General features: G+C 32.0%; 1 protein-coding gene across 2 annotated transcripts in view; it reads right to left on the reverse strand.

The window, feature by feature from the left end:
* LOC132311576 (COP9 signalosome complex subunit 2) overlaps window positions 1-16,938 on the reverse strand; it is a 55,582-nt gene that overhangs the window by 16,809 nt on the left and 21,835 nt on the right. Inside the window, exons 1-2 of one of the 2 annotated variants that reach the window (XM_059809550.1) lie at window positions 489-591; window positions 274-366 (exon numbers count right to left, since the gene is read on the reverse strand). The exons of the other annotated variant lie outside the window; for it this stretch is intronic. Coding sequence (XP_059665533.1) covers window positions 274-366; window positions 489-498 — 103 coding nt within the window. The 5' untranslated portion in view covers window positions 499-591. Of the gene's footprint in view, window positions 1-273; window positions 367-488; window positions 592-16,938 lie in introns of those variants that run through there. 2 annotated transcript variants of the gene reach the window in all.

Here is a 16,938-nt window from a genome sequence, read left to right on the forward strand (position 1 = left end):
ATGAATAAAAGATCCAAAAAAAACAACTATTACTACATGGCTATGGTAGATAACACTGACAAAATCATTTAGGAAAAAAGAAAAAGAAAAAAAGATAACACTGACAAAATCGATTAATTCACTTTAGCTCATAAGTGACTGTTATAGACCTCAGATAAAAATAAAAAATAAAAAAACAACAAATAAAAGATTCAAAAAAATAAACATTGTAGATTAGCTCAAATAGGGTATTACCAAACAGCATGTGAATTCCAAAATATCTTATTCGTTTACCTTTTGAATTGTAATATTGATTCTCAATGTCAACGTCCTGTTCCTCAGGCTCTTCGTCTGAATATTCGAACCCATAATCCTCCATATCTGCATCTGCATAAAAACAAACATCGCAGGCCAAATACGGAGATTTTCAATAGATAAATATGGAGAAAGTAGAAAAAAACCACAGCACACTGCGATCAAAAGACATATATATATAGAGAGAGAATCACCAGAAGCCATGAGGTTTGCTAGAGAGAGAAAAGATTGAAGAAATCCGAGACGCAAAGAGAAAGGATGTGCAATCGACTGCCAAAAGTGCAAGCAATATTATTATATTGATGGCGATGACAGCGAAAAGGGTTAAATAATATGGGTAAAACCAATTTCTATGGGTTAATGGGTAAATTACCGAGTCCGAGTCAGCTTGTGCCTACGCTAGACTGGGTTTGAATTTTAAATAACAATTTTTTTTTTTTTGGGAAAGTAAGATGATATTATAAATAAGCCAAATAAATAGGTAGAGTAATGCGAATGACTGGCCCATAAAGCATGGACAGCCCACAACGCAAAACAACTTACAGCCCAAAAATTATAGTCTCAGAAATAGCTAATCGTTTGAGATGATCCAGTATAGCAAACAAAGACAATATTAGTCTAGAAGGATCTAAAGACTATCCTTGTCTTTGGCATACCCACCCACCACCGGTGTAAAAATAGGATAAACAAACCCAGAGAAGGGGAAAAATGGAATCGGCATTTTTAAATAACATTGCCCTTCACAATATTAGTCTTGCCCTGCAACTCTAATAAAGTTAGTATTTTTTTTTTCTTTTCTTGGTATTCAAGCACATTTATCTATTCTGAAATTTGAACCCTCACTCTCACTCTTGATTCTACAAATAGTAAGTTTTCTTTTTACAAATTTCTTTATTAAATTTTGTTGTCAAAAAGTAATTCTTTGAAAAATATAAGTGTTTTTTTTGGTCTATGATTTCCAAGCACCAAGAATTTATTGACTGACCAAGTAGTAATGAAACTTTAAAACATTCAATCATGTCAATGATTAAAAACATAAGAATAAGATCAGAGGAACTGAAGGAAAAAGAAAAAGACAAGGGGAAAAATGGGCTTCTGTGGGCCATAAAGCTAGTATAATAACACACATTAGATGATCAGACTCTTTTCCTCTGGCATAATAATACACATTAAAAAATGCACTTTTACTGTACACCATGAATTACTACATCATCAAACTGTATAGGTTTATTAGTATATATATTTTTCATTACAGTTAGAGATGAAGAAACAAAAGAAGACCCAATGAAGAATATTTGAAGAAACAGAAGAAGAAGACCCAATGAAGAATATTTGGCGCTCCGGAAAGTTGCACTGACAGGTGAGTGGGAGGGAGCCACAGAATTTATTAAAGAAAAAGCAGCTGCAGAGCTAGAGTGCCTTTATCACGACAGAAAGAAAAGCTAGCGACATGCATGATGTGTACTCTTGTTAATTTTTAACTTTTGATGAAGTTGTCGATACTTGCTTGCTTCGTATAATCGAATAATGCTAAGTTGGTAAGAGTGTTCCAGCTCTCTCTCACTCTTTTCATAGATAACAATTTTTTAATAAAGTTCTCGATACTTGCTTGTTTCATATAACCGAATAATACTAAGTTGGTAAGAGTACTCCACCTTTCTCGGCTCTCCGATACTTTATTTGTTTCAACTAACTGAATAATTCTGAGTTTCTATCTCTACATAGCAGTTTAGAGAGGGAGGGAGACTCTGTATTGGTATCAATTGATTACAGTTAAACACAACCAATTCAACAATTTGATCTATCCCGTTGAGATTCTATCCTGTTCCACCCCTATTAGAATGGGTTTGGAATCATCCTAATCGGGTTACTGAAAAGTGTTTAAAACCCCAAAGTTCCAAATCCATCTTGATTAATAATTATTATATAAATAAAAATTATCTTTTTAGCTATAATTTTTCTTTTTCCTTTATTTCTTATAATAATTTAAAATTTAATATCATTTAATTATTATTATTATTTTGATAAGTAACAACATTTTTTTTTATTATGATTGTTGATTATACTAAGAAAAAAGAGTTACATAATTTATTATGATGAAGTACTTCGTTAATTTTTAACTTTTGGTAAATTAAGCTCTCAGTCTCTGAATTATGCTAAGTTCCTAACACTCAATCTCTCTCTCTCTCTTTATATATATATATATATAGATACTTTGCTTACTTCATGTAATTGAATAATGCAAAGTTGCTAATACTCCATATCTCTCTATATATATAGCAAGTTTTTGATAAAGCTCTCATATATCTATATATATTAGGGGTGTCAATTGGGTAGGTTTCGGGTGGTTATGAATGGGCGAGTTAGTAATGAGTCACACCCAAACCGATGACCCGAATATTTTTAAACACAAATTGTCAAATTATTTTAATTGCAAAAAAAAAAAAAAATTCTTGTAACAGTTCGATGACCGAATATTTTTTAAGACAAATTGTCTAATTATTTTGGTTGCCAAATATAAAAATAATAATAAAAAAAAAGTTCCTGTAACAGTTTTCCATTAATTTTTTGGTTTCCAGTATTGCAATTTTTTTTTTTTCCTTTTTTTATTTTCCAAAAAAGTCACTTATATATAGAAAGGAGATTTGACTATTTTAATTAGTTGGTGGTGATTTACTTTCATATTTTTCTCTACAGTACAATACAAATTGAAGGAACGATACCGATACGGTAATATGGGAATAAAAATAGAAGAGATTTATATAATAAGAGAGAAGCAGAGAACCAAAAAAAAAAAAAAATAGGAGAGAGAAAAAAGGAAGAAAAAGAAAGTATTAGGTGATCCCAATATTGAGCCTGGAAGAGACGAGGGAGAAAGGGAACTTATTCTGGTTGTTTGGTGAGGAGGATAACACATGCACTTTGTGAATATAAAGATTATTTACACTGTATAAAGATTGCTGTTGAAAATTATTATTTAATATTTAACAGGCCTAATTTAAAATGGCTATGAATTATATTTATATATAATAATAATATAATAATATTATTTTATTACTGTACATTTACTGTGTTCGTGTTTTATTTTTTATTTTTATAAATTTATATATATAGGAAGTTGAAGAGTGACTTTTCTTAAATTTATATATATAGGAAATTGAAGAGTGAGGGAGAAAGAGTTATCACAAGAAAAAAACAGAGAAAAAGTAAAAAAGAGAAGCAGAGAGGAGAGAGAAAACCGAGGAGTGGGAAGAGGGAGAAAAAAAAGGGAAAACAAGAAATAGGGAGAATATTGAGGAGAGAGAAAAGAGGGTTTTTTTTGAGTGGGTTAGGATGGTATTCACTCTTAATGTACTATTGATCATTTCCTTAAATCGTATGAGTATTTATTTTTTACTTATTATTAACTCACTTACTTAAATTTGAGTATTCAAATAATATAATTTTAGTGGACGGACTTGAGCGGAAATAATGGGTTTGGGCATAAATTGTCACCCCTAATATATATATAAAAGATGCTTTTGATAAAACTCTCAGATACTTTACATGTTTCATGTAAATGAATAAGGCCAAGTTTTTTTTATTTTTTTTGGTAAAAGGGTAAGCTTTTATAAATAAAAAGAATATGTACAAAGTGTTCCAACCAACTAAACAAACCAGAAGAACATGCTCCTTGGTAGAAGGGGATTCTACAGCAGGCTACAACAATGTGTACTCCCAATTTCCAAACATAGTTATAACATGTGGACTCCCATTGTTGATTCACAAGGATGAACTCTCATTGTTGAACTCCAAGTAGCAGTACGGATTGATAAGACAACTATTGCAGTAGGAACCATGACTGGCCATGAGCATATGAACAACCTTGTAAGAATAACTGATGCATTCCTTCCAGCGAAGTAATCCCCCTAATGTCTGTTGTGCTTTAGCTTAAGGGAGGCAAATCTTGCTCTGATGCAACCTTTGATGAGGCGAATAGCGTGAGTAGGTGGAGAAGATTTATTCCTGAATGCTCTTGCATTTCTTTCTTGCCAAATGAAGTAAATTGCACTTGAAACTGCAGCTCGATGTAACTCGGGCCCTTAGGCGAAAAAAAAAGGCCTTTTCATATCATAATATGTAATATATTAATTATTAAATAATAATTAATTCAAAATTATCCATTGTTTTAAAAAATATGGATAAAAATAGTCACAAGACTCACAACTAACAAATAAATATACAAATATATAAAAAAATATAGATATATACAAATTTATAATAACAAAAGTTAGAAAAACTAAAAAATAATTAAAGAAAAAGAATAATATAACCTAATTTAGAAAGCCCCAATTCAATGCTGTTGCAAATTCTTTAATAAAAAAAGTGCGTTCAAATTGAGATTTGAAACTATTGAATATTAAGTCGGGAAGAAAGAAAATTGTAAAGTTGTAATAAGATAGTACTGAGAAGGGAGATGACTTGTAATTTGTTGAGTTTGCTGAGAGAGGAGAGAATGAACGTGAGGATTAGGAATAAGAATAAATAAATAAATAAAATAAAATAAAATCTAAAAAAAGAGAATATAGAAAGTTTCTCCACTCCCCAGTACGACGGCTAAATATTTATTATTGTGCAACTTACCAAAAATATATATATAGTGTTGGTGTAAAAAATAGTGTATAAAAAAAAAGTGTATGACAAAGAAAAAATATATTATTTAAGAATATATATATTTGGGCCCATATTGAGTGTATATTATTTATTAAACAACCGTGAATGAGGGGGAGAGAGAAATTGTGAAAAAAAATTGAGATATTTTAGGAGATGAATAAAAAAAATGAGATATTTTAGGAGATAAACAATTTCTCTCTAAATTGATAAGGAGAGAGAAAATAAAAAAAGAAGCTTTATTTTAGGAGATAAAATCTTTAGAATTATTGTTCAATTAGGAAACAATTATAATATATTATATATAGAAGGCAACTATAATATTTTGGGGCCTTTTTATTGGATGGGGCCTTAGGCGCCTAACTCGCTTAAGGGTTGAGCCGCCTCTGCTTGAATGTAGCAGCTTGTGAGTGATGAAGTGATCCTGCATCCATGTTGTAGCACACCAAGTGATCAAGTCATTCCAACTGTCAGGTTTAATGTAAAACCCAGTTGCAAGTTGTTAACACTCCATATATATATATATGGATTGGAGGCTTTTGATAATGCTTTGAGATACTTTGCTTGCTTTATGTAACTGAATAATGCAAAGTTGCTAACAGCACTCCATCTCTCTCCCTTTTTAAATATAGCAGGCTTTTGATAAAGCTCTAAGATACTTTGCTTGTTTCAACTAACTGAATTTTTTTTTCATTCCATCTCTCTCTGTATAGCAATTTAGAAAGGGAGAGACTCTACATTCCAGCTCTCGTATCCTCATATTAGTATCAATTTAAGCTAACACACAGCTAATCCAGCAATTTAATCCGCATTCTCCCCATCCCACCTCTATTGGGACATGTTTGAAATTATCCTAATCCGATTAGTGAAAAGAGTTTAAAACACTCAAAGTTCCGATTCCGTACTGATTAATAATTATTATATACATAAATATTATCTTATTAGTTATAATTTTTCTTTTTCCTTTATTTCTTATAAGATTTAAATTTTAACAACATTTTTTTTATTATGATGGTTGATTATACTAAAAAAAAAAAAAAAGGTTACAAAATTTATTATGATGCAATACTTCTGTTAGTTTTTAAATTTTGGTAATTTAAGCTCTCACATACTTTGCTTGCTTCATGTAACTGAATAATGCTAAGTTGCTAACACTCCATATCTCTCTTTGTTTATATTTATATATATATACACATATATATAGAGGTTGCTAACAATACTCCATATCTGTCTCTTTCCATATATAGAAGGCTTTTGATAAAGCTACTAGATACTTTGCTTGTTTCAACCAACCCAATAATTCTAACACTCCATCTTTCTATATATAGCAGTTTGGAGAGGGAGAGACTCCACATTCCAGCTTTAGTACCCTCTGATATTGGTGTCAATTGATTAGAGCTAAACACAACTAATTTAATGTGTGAGAGATCCTCTAAAACTTTCACACGCACACCTTAATATATATATATACACTCCCTATCAGTGTCTTCCAATATTAATGGCTTCCTCAACCTCTGCATTGCCTGTAAAGTACTCATATCCTGTAGAGGTTAACGTGAGAGACTTTGTTTATGTCATGCTCTCTGAACAAAACTACTTTGTGTGAAGTAAGCTGATGCTTCGTCTTACTGAAAGTCAAGGCTTGGTTGGTTTTATAGATGTGGAGGTTTCAGCAACACACGATAGTGATCGCGTCGAGAAAGATGATGATGTTCTTGTCTTCAACAGCCCCAGAAGGAAGGAAATGGAGAACCAAGAGGACTGGAAAAGATCGGATTCACTGCTGCAAAGATGGATAATGGGGACGATTAGTGAAGATGTTCATCCACATGTGGTGTGCTTGGAAACTGCCCACGCTACGTGGTTAACGTTAAACTTTTTGTACGGACGAAATATTGGTACGTAAAGTAAAGAATTTGAATGGGTGTGTTTGATAATCTAGCCAGCTAGCATACACATTCACAGCTTTAAAGAGAAAACACAAAATTATATTTTGGTGGCCAAAATTAAACATAATTGTTTTATAGTGATCTTAAAGTCAAGAAAAAGTGAATAGTGACCAATCTTGAAACTTAATTAATATTAAGTGACCATTTAAGGATAATTTGGTCAAAAACACTTAAAAGTTTAATAAACATTTTAAAAATAAATTTTAAATGACAAAATTGCCATCCAATATAAATAATAAGTCATTGAATTCATCCTTCTCCTACTCTCTCATCCAATGTTTTTTTCTTTTTCCATTTTAGTTTTATAATTTACCAATTTAAAAAATTAAGATTTCTTTATCAACATTATCTTTTTTTCATCCTTTATCTATTTTTCAAGGCTCTCAACCATCTAATATTTTCCTTTTTAGTTTACAATTTACCAATTTAAAAAATTAAAATTTATTTATCAATATTATCTCTTTTCCATCCTTTATTTATTTTTCAAGACTCTCCAGCATGAATGCTCATAACATTTACAGTGGCAAATCATACATTGAAACACCCTTTAACAGTTAGTAAAATTATGAAATTATGAAATTAATCAACAATAGTCATTATTTCTTGAACTATAACTAAGTAGTATTAAAAATTCCTAAAAATTACAATCTTATATCTTAAGGAAGATCTCTCAGACAAATCAATTCGTAAAGTATAATAACTATACCTTGAAAATAATGAATAAGAAGAAAATTTACAATTTTCTTGTCATGTCTCTTAGAATCTAGAAGAAAATGATGTATAAGATCCATCATCAGTTCTCTCCCATTTTGATCTTCTCTTCAGAGACTCACTATAATAACCTGTCGTCTTTTTGTTAGTCAATTTAAGTAAGTGTTTATTTAGGTTGATGTAGAGGGTAAATTTGTCTACTTACATAATAATATATTATAAGAAGACTATTTAGGTAATAAACCATCAAATTGTCACTTAATATCAATTAAGTTTCAAAATTGGTTACTATTTACCTTTTCTTGACTTTAAGGTCACTTTATAGCAATTATATTTAATTTTGGTCACCAAAATATAATTTTTTCATTTTTTCCCCCTTAAAATGGAAGTTTATTGCAGTATTGCAAATTAAACTGATCTGTTTCAATTAATCTTTTGTAGAGAGAAGAGAGAGAAAAAGAAAGTTGTGATTTTTTTTCCTTAATTAACTCTGTGGGTCGGATCTCTAGAAGTACATATAGTGTGACTCATGAGCGAGAGCATGTTAGAGTTTTTGCTGCCATATTAGTTCTGCACTTCTGTTATTAATTTGTTTGAACGTGACTCGCAATTAATACATTAATTGTTCCTTTTTAAAATTACCAAATTATCTTAAATATGCATATTACTAAGGGCCCGTTTGGCATGCATTTTACTTTAGGCATTTTGTTTTTGGCTAAAACAGAAATAACGTTTTTACTATTAGAGTGTTTTGGCAAAAATCGGAAGCACGTTTGGGAACGATATTTTGCTGTAGAAATGTCGGAAACAAAAATATGCAAAACACGTTTGGTAAGTCATGCGTTTCAAGAATTTTAAAAACAAAACATGTTTGGTAACTCCAACTGTTGTAAACAAAATAAAACAGAAATAAAAAATATGTTTGGTTATCATTATTTTTAATTTATTTATAAATTTATTTCTATATAAATAGTCTATATATTTTTAATAAATTTATTAAAATTTGAACACACAAACATATATATATATATATATATATATATATATATATATATATATATATAACCAAAGTGTAATTACAGAAGCAACTGCTTTAGCGAAAATGTAGAATGTTAGTTCTAATAATTGAACCAATAATTTCAACCATTTTGCATGTTATCTTGATCTGAAACTACACTTCAAGTTATTTGAAATTTCTTGGTATAGTTTGTTCTTTTGGTGATGATTGTCCATACGTTTGTATTTCATTCATTTTGCTCATTTTTCGCATTAGCGAAAGAAGAAAAAAAAATACTACACAGCTTTGATAATAATTTTCGACTCTTGTAAGTCTGCACTGGTGGGAATTTAACTCCAAAATACAGATTCTTGCCTTCTCTTTTGTAAAAAAATGTAAACCCCCACCAAATTATATATATATTAATTTTTGCAATAACTTATTTACAAGTTATTTGCAATAACCTACTTCAAATTTATTATCATTATACCTGTATAGTCCAATTCAATATTAAAAATAAATAATCTCTAGTCACATTTTACTATACTACATGAGAGTCAACATTTGTAAAAAAATTAGCAATAACCTATTTACAAGTTCTTTGCAATAACCTGCTTCAATTTTATTATCATTATACCTGTATAGTCCAACTCAATATTAAAAATAAATAATCTCTAGTCACATTTTATTATACTACATGAGAGTCAACATTTGTAAAAAAAAATTGCAATAATTTATTTACAAGTTCTTTGCAATAACTTGCTTCAATTTTATTATCCTGATACCTGTATAGTCCAACACAACATTAAAATAAAAACAAACTCAATTGAAAGCATAATTGAAATAGAGTGTATAACATTTACAAGTCCTGAAATATTCAACCAACAAATTAAACACGTTTAAGTTGTACATAAAATGTTTGGAACAAAGCATTAACAATACGTAGTTGTCACTAAAAATTAATAAGAAGTTCATAAAGTGGATAACAATAGCAACGACATATCATCTTCATAACAGCACATGTGGCCTTCAAGAGAGCATCAACACACTTCATATCTGCAATAATAGCATTTAAGTTGAATTATATATCTGCAAAAAATATTTATATTACATATATATATATTGCAAGCTCACAATAGCAACAAATATATTACATATAAAAGAAAAAATATACCATCACCTTCAGAAGGATCAAGAGTGCTGAAGAGAATTCCAAATCTGATCAGCAATAGTATTACGCAATTGATCCATTTCTCGAAGCTGAGCCGAAGGCACATGCTCAACAATCTCATCATCTTCACCATCACTTTGAGGAGGATCATTACCATCAAATATGTCATCAGACTGATGCTGATTTTTGATAAAATTATGTAATGTGCAACAAGCCATTACAATCAATACTTGTGTTGAAAACTTATAAGGAGGCATTGCTCTCAAAATAGCGAATCTCATCTTCAATAACCCAAAGCATCGCTCAATTATATTTCTCAAAGATGAATGCCTATGATTGAACACTTCCTCCCGACCACGAGGTTGTCTAGTCCTACGGTATTCCTGAAAGTGGTAAGTATGACCTCGAAATGGGGCCAAATAACCAGGCTTATTGGCATACCCTGATAAACTAACCATATATTAAGTGAATTTATAAAAAAATATTACCAGCTGGTGGAGCTGGAAAGTTTATTGCCTCATTTTCAGTACACTCATTTAGGATTCTTGAATCATTAGCTGAGCCTTCCCACCCAGCTAGCACATATGTGAACCTCATGTCAAAGTCATATACAGCCATTAAATTTTGTGTGGTATAACCCTTTCTACCACGAAATGGAAGTTGTGTACTTGCTGACAGAGTTGCAGGAATGTGGGTTCCATCTATAGCTCCCACACAATGCCTGAAGTAAGGGTAAAACCTAGAAGACTATCTAATCTTATTCGGAATCACAGAAAAATTAGGAGGGGTAATGATATGGGTGCCCAACTGACATACTGCATGCAACACAGCATGGAAGTGTCTAGAAATGGTTTCAGTGGAGTGTTGAAATCTCTCTGTTACAACACGATTCCTTTGATTATGAGATAAAGTGAGCAAAAAGATTGCCACTTGTTCATAAACAGTTAAAAATTTAGAATCCTTCAACCCTATACCTTTCAGGGTACTGCACAATATTCTAAAAACTTCAGGGTACATCCTAAAATTTTCATAATATCTTTCTTTATGGCTGTTTAAAATCTCCATAACATATGTTTCCCCTTGTAAAATGGAATCCCTACAACGCCTCTTTTGATAGAAGTTCTGCTCTTCTAAAAGAGCAGCAAATATTAAGACACTCTCATTATCCTCCTCATCGTCAGATAATTGAATTATTCTTCTTATATTGTTCCACACATCCATTGCCCTATTTAAAGATTTAATACAAGCAAAGCATTTAAATTAATAAGCAAATCAATTAAATAATAAACAAAACATTTAAATAATAAAACAAACATTTAAATAATGGTATTAAAGTATTTGAGTACTAACAGGCATCCAAGAAATAAAAGTATTTAAGTTATTATAGCCATCCAAATGTGAGATAATAAAAGTATTTAAGTTATTACAGCAATCCAGATGTGAGATAATAAAAATATTTAAGTTATTACAGTAATCCAAATGTGAGATAATAAAAGTATTTAAGTTATTACAGTTATCCAGATGTGAGATAATAAAAATATTTAAGTTATTACAGTCAACCAAATGTGAGATAATAAAAGTATTTAAGTTATTACAGTCATCCAAATGTGAGATAGTAATAAGTTAAACGATGACACAAAACACAATCATCCATAAAGAAAAACTCAAACATTAAGTGCCCAACCAATTCTTACATCCTCAGGTGCCGAAAGAAAAAATTTCTGCCACTTCTCAGAATCATGTAATAACTTCGATACCTTAGCGAATTGGGCCATCTCAATTCCAGGTATTTTTTGTAAAAGGAGCATGGAGGCGTCAAACATTTCATAATCTCTATCCTTTTTTGAGGGAGAGAGAACTTCATCATCTCTTTTCTCACATGAAGATACACGAGTAGAAGTAGAAGATGCTTTAGCTGCTTTCTCTATTGCAACTTCCATTCTCTCAGTTCTCCTCTCAGAATTCTCATTCATGTTTGACAAGAGTGCAGCTATACCAGGAGATAAAACATCTCTTTTGGCTTTCTTACCTTTACGTAAAGGTGGGGGACTGACCTCACAACCCTCTTCCTCATCATCATCATCATTGGGAGTGGGCAAAATGATTGTGGGTGGTGCTGTAGTGGATGGGTGGGCATGCATCCCTCTTGCATATGTGTGATACCCCTCGAATCTGAGACACGGGTTGATCAGGCCTAGGCCCGAACCCGAGGGAATATCAAACAATTAAAGTATTTTAAAACGAACACAGATGACAAAAAGAACAATAAAGATAGAATAAAACTGAAAGAAACATTAATTATAAAATTCTCCATGTACAACTGAAAATTGAAACTCCAATCCTCCAAAACCTCAAAGTTACAACTTGGAAATCCACTGATGGACCCCTAACTAAAAGTTCAACTGAGAATGAAACTGAAAATAGATAATACTAGAAACATCGAGAGAAGTCCTACGTAATCAGATGAAAGTGAGACTGTCCTCGACAAGCACGATCAAGCTCTAAGGCTGGAACCGTCCTGTACCAGAAAAGAATAATAAAGGAGTGGGTCAGACCCACGAGCAAATTCTAATCTAACTGCAATCCATATAGCGACCCAATACGCAGATACACCGTAGACACCTCACAATATCTATCTAGTCCATACGTATAAATATATCCACACTAAAGGACATTTACTAGTCTATAATAGGGGTCTCAACCTGAATAGAAGGCAACATGCAAATACGCACCCAAAGGTGGGCATGAGTACCTAGACCTAACAGAGTACACCTCAACCTATTATAACCAGCTACGCATCCACTGCATATACGCACCCTAACCAACGAGTCTGAGACTCAAGCTCAACTCGTGGTACCATAAACATATATATAAAGTCCGTCCAAATCCAGGGTAAGCAGTTCAACTATTTATTAAACTGACCTACAATAAACCAACTAGTTAGTCACTCAACTTATTCAGTTGATATGACTTAACTACCATCCGTTAATCTAGGAAGTCATCCAACTTGGTTACAGCTGATCTGACTTAGCCACAATTAGGATTCGATATCTTTCAATTCATTCCATTAATCCATTAGGTTAGGTTTATGCGTTTTGAGCTAAACCGTCCCTAGTATGTCACCGTCCCATACCGGTACATACAATCCTTCATATCCATGTAAATTACAACATATATAACAGTTCAATAATTTACAGTCCAAAAACCACCATCCGATACTTGCAGAAGGAATCTTAACAATCTAGCAAATAAAATCCAGTAATAATCCATGTAATTGCATCGGAGAATAAACTATTCTAACAATTAACATTCAACACATGCATAGTTCAAATTTAATAAAACAATGACCCTATCATGTATTTAAAATTAGTTCTATAATAATATTAAAGTCCAATAAATCGCTAAATTAAACTAAGCGATCTAGTTCCCTCCATCCGGTAACAGAATACTAAGTCATATACTTATACTGTGTTGTAACCTTTAGCACAGAGCCCCCACTATGCCACAAGTCCAATATATTACTTTAAAAGACTTCATCGTGCATCAAAAATAAATTTAAAATCATTTTATAGCACCCTAAACCATCAGATTAAAATTAATCAACAAATCTCCTTCCAGCCGTTAACTGTACGCAAAGTTGTCAAATAGCGTACTGTTAATTCCATTTAAACTAAGGGGTAAATTTATGCAATTCAAGACCTTAGTTACAAGTTAAAATTATTATTTAACACCCAACTAAAATTTTAAAACCGATTAATAACCCAGATTGCCCAAACAGTGAACATAGTACGTAGAAAAACTTAAAAAAAAAAATTAAAATAAACCAAAAAGAACAAGGGAGCCTGCTCCAGAATTTGGAGCAGGCTCTTTTCCAGCCTAGAGCCGGCTCTAGGACTTCTTAGAGCCGGCTCTACTTTGTTGTGGGAGCCGGCTCCCACTTCTATGGAGCCGGCTCTCACTTCCTCTGAGAGCCTTCGTCCTCGGTGCGTCGTTTCAGCTCTTGTGCTCCTTCTCCGGCTTATTCCTAACCCTCTGTTAGTTTTTAAAACCAAACTTAGGTGTCATATTAATACCCAGTAGCATCCCAATGGCTTGATAACAACAATTAAAAACAATTACAGAGATTAAATTTGCTACCGAACTAACTCGCGTTAGGAACAAAACTGAAACTATAATTCTATTCCAACCTCTCTGTTTCTCTTCACAAACTGATCTTAGGAGTCTTATATCAACCCATTAATATCCCCAGGGTTTGTTTACAGAAGATAGAGGTAAGAATCGTAACTAAAATCTCAAAGACTTTAATATGCTTAAATAAACAGAACTGGGAGCAACAATACACGAACTGTAACAGATTTGAATTCAATGGAAACGAATCATCAACAAGTATACATTAAACACATAAGTTTCATTCACTAATTAGTTAATCCCTAGAGACTATCTAGGTGCACAGAACACGAGCCAAAGGGAAGGAGAAAGAGAAGAACTTGCCTGTACAGTTTTATAAACAGAACCTTGTCGCCGTTGTTCTAAGCTTTCCGGCAACCACTGACTACCTTCTAGCCTCCTCTGGTTCTGATCTAATCCACCAAACACCTCCCTTGGTCCTCTCTGTTATTCTCCTTGACAGACCGTTATGATGCTCTATTCTCTCAACTTCTCTCTTTACTGTATACGGGAATATGGTGAATAGGGTTTTAGAAACCCTTGGCAGACGTATACCCATATATTTATAGAGTTATACCAAAACCCTAAATTAATTAAAGCCCTAACTAAATCCTAACCGGCCCATAGAACTTAATTAAATCCTGTGTCGGCTAAAGAAACTAAACCCTCAATTATGAAAAATAGTTAATTAAAATACTTCCTAAATTACTTCCTAAATTAAAACCTTTAATAATCAATTAAATAAAATAAAATGCAATTTAAACAAATAAATAGATACCAATTAAATACACGTCACACAGGTAAACAATTAAATAAAATAATTAAACCAAATAATCATGCAAAAATACAACAAAAATAATAAATAAATGCCGAGACTATCCTTTTAAATAAGGGTATTACAATATGTGTCCCCAAATATAGTCGACATCTCGTCAAAATGCTTACATCCATACTTTTTATACTTATTTGCATTCGTAACAACCTACAAATTTTGTTACAATATTAACCACATAACCAATAATATACAAGATTTTATTATTTATTTATGACTAATAATTAAATTACTAACCTTGCACAACCTGTCCCATCTCTCTTCCTCAACTATAACCATGCCCATCTCATGGTTATATTCCACGCCAGTCTCCGATAATAATTTCTTAAACTCAGTATAAATTTTCCTCAAACCATTAAACTTATTCCGAAATTGGGTTAAACCAAATTTTCTCCCCGTGTGAACATTCATTTGTTTGACTTAATTACTCCAACCACTTTTACTAAATGTTGTGCCACTACAATTATTAGCCTTAACTTCTTCCACCATAATATTCACGAATTTTTCAATGAGTGACTCATCCCATAACAATTTTTCATCGTTCGTAACTTCAGCCACTTCTTCAATTGTGAGAGAATTACTGCATTGTTCCACATTCTCAACATTCATATCCATCTAACATATTAATAACAACACAATAATTAATAAAAAAAAAAAAATAATAGTACACATACGTGAGAGGAGAAAGGAAGCACTCTTACTCACAAAATTTCACTAATAATTTTGGGTGAGATTTGTCCAAACTCAAAGGAGTTTCAATGATATTGTAATCCAAACTTAGGGGTGTATGTGAAATTCGCCCTAAAATGTTAGTACTTTGACATTTAAGATAGGTTTGTCATGCATGTCACTGTGGTAAACAAACAAGTAGTATTAAAGAATGATCAATTGATAGGTTAAACCACAGAGGCCTCTGCTTTCTTTGGAGATTGGTATTTCCCAAAATAATATGCTCTTCCAAACTACAGGGAATTATATAAATTATGTGTGTTGCATTCAACCATTTTATGAAATATAGGTCAAACAAAAGAATGAAATTGACATTTCAAAGAACTTCTTTCTAATAGAAGAAAAGTAACTTTGTCCAAGTCAAAAACAAGTCTGTTATTCTACCACAGGCACTATTACCCATAATATAATCATTTGTACATATTAAAATTTGTATGTAAAGGTTAGGGAGTACAAGTCTGTTCAAACTCTTTTCCTTCATTGCATGGGAATCAATTGGATGTTTCTAAGGAACAAGACACCTAGTGAGAGTAATATTAAAACAGTCAATTTCCACTTCATAGGAAACTTAAAGGATGTTTCCCCTTCCAACGAATTGACTGAGATTCTTCCGAGTAAAAAGGTTTGTTCCTAGCATAAGTAGGTACGCTCACTAATCTGCACGCCACATTTTGGCATTATAACTAATCTCACATTTCTATGTTCACCATTTACCACATCCATATGTGCACATTTCTGTCAATAGCAAATGGAAGAGGACTTTCTTCAAACAGTTAAAGATCCAAGAAGACTATGATGTGTTTCCATTAATAAGGGCAGCTGATGATGTGATCAGATTGTGTGATTGTTTATTGGTCTAGAGTCATTTATATAAGTCTTAAGTCTGTCTTTATTTCATGTTTAGGATACTATTGTCATTTTAGTTTTTATTTTATAAGTCATGTGCCTTTTTAAGCGAGTCATGTGCCTTTTTAAGCGAGTCATGTGACCACTTAAGCACTATTTTGTCATTTTAGTGTCTTTATTTTGCTGGATAGAATTCTAGCTATTAGATTATATTTATACGAAGGGCTAGGATTAATTCCTTGCTAGGGCATCCCTTGTGTCTTATAAAAGGTTGTTCCAAGTTGTATTCAGCAGCTTTTTGACGTATTATCAATATTTTCAGTCTTCTGTAGCAGCCTTTTACCTCTCCCTTTCTTTGGGATTGAGTTATGGGTGTTTAAGCTATTTTCTAGCTTGAATTAGCTCTTTGTTTTCCCTTCTTCAGATTTATTTGTTTTCTTTCATAGCTGATTGCATTAGTTAGTTATTTGGAGGGAGAATACTCCATTAGGTGGATGGTGCTTGGAACAAGAATTTATTTTGAAAATGTACCATAGGCTCTCTAGTGGTAACAAGCAGTCATTTCCTTTGAAAGTAATATGGGAACAAAGGC

Source organism: Cornus florida, unplaced genomic scaffold (genome assembly GCF_030987335.1).
Source record: "Cornus florida cultivar Cherokee Brave unplaced genomic scaffold, ASM3098733v1 CherokeeBrave_3.0.0_Hap2_Chr06, whole genome shotgun sequence".
NCBI lineage: Eukaryota > Viridiplantae > Streptophyta > Magnoliopsida > Cornales > Cornaceae > Cornus > Cornus florida.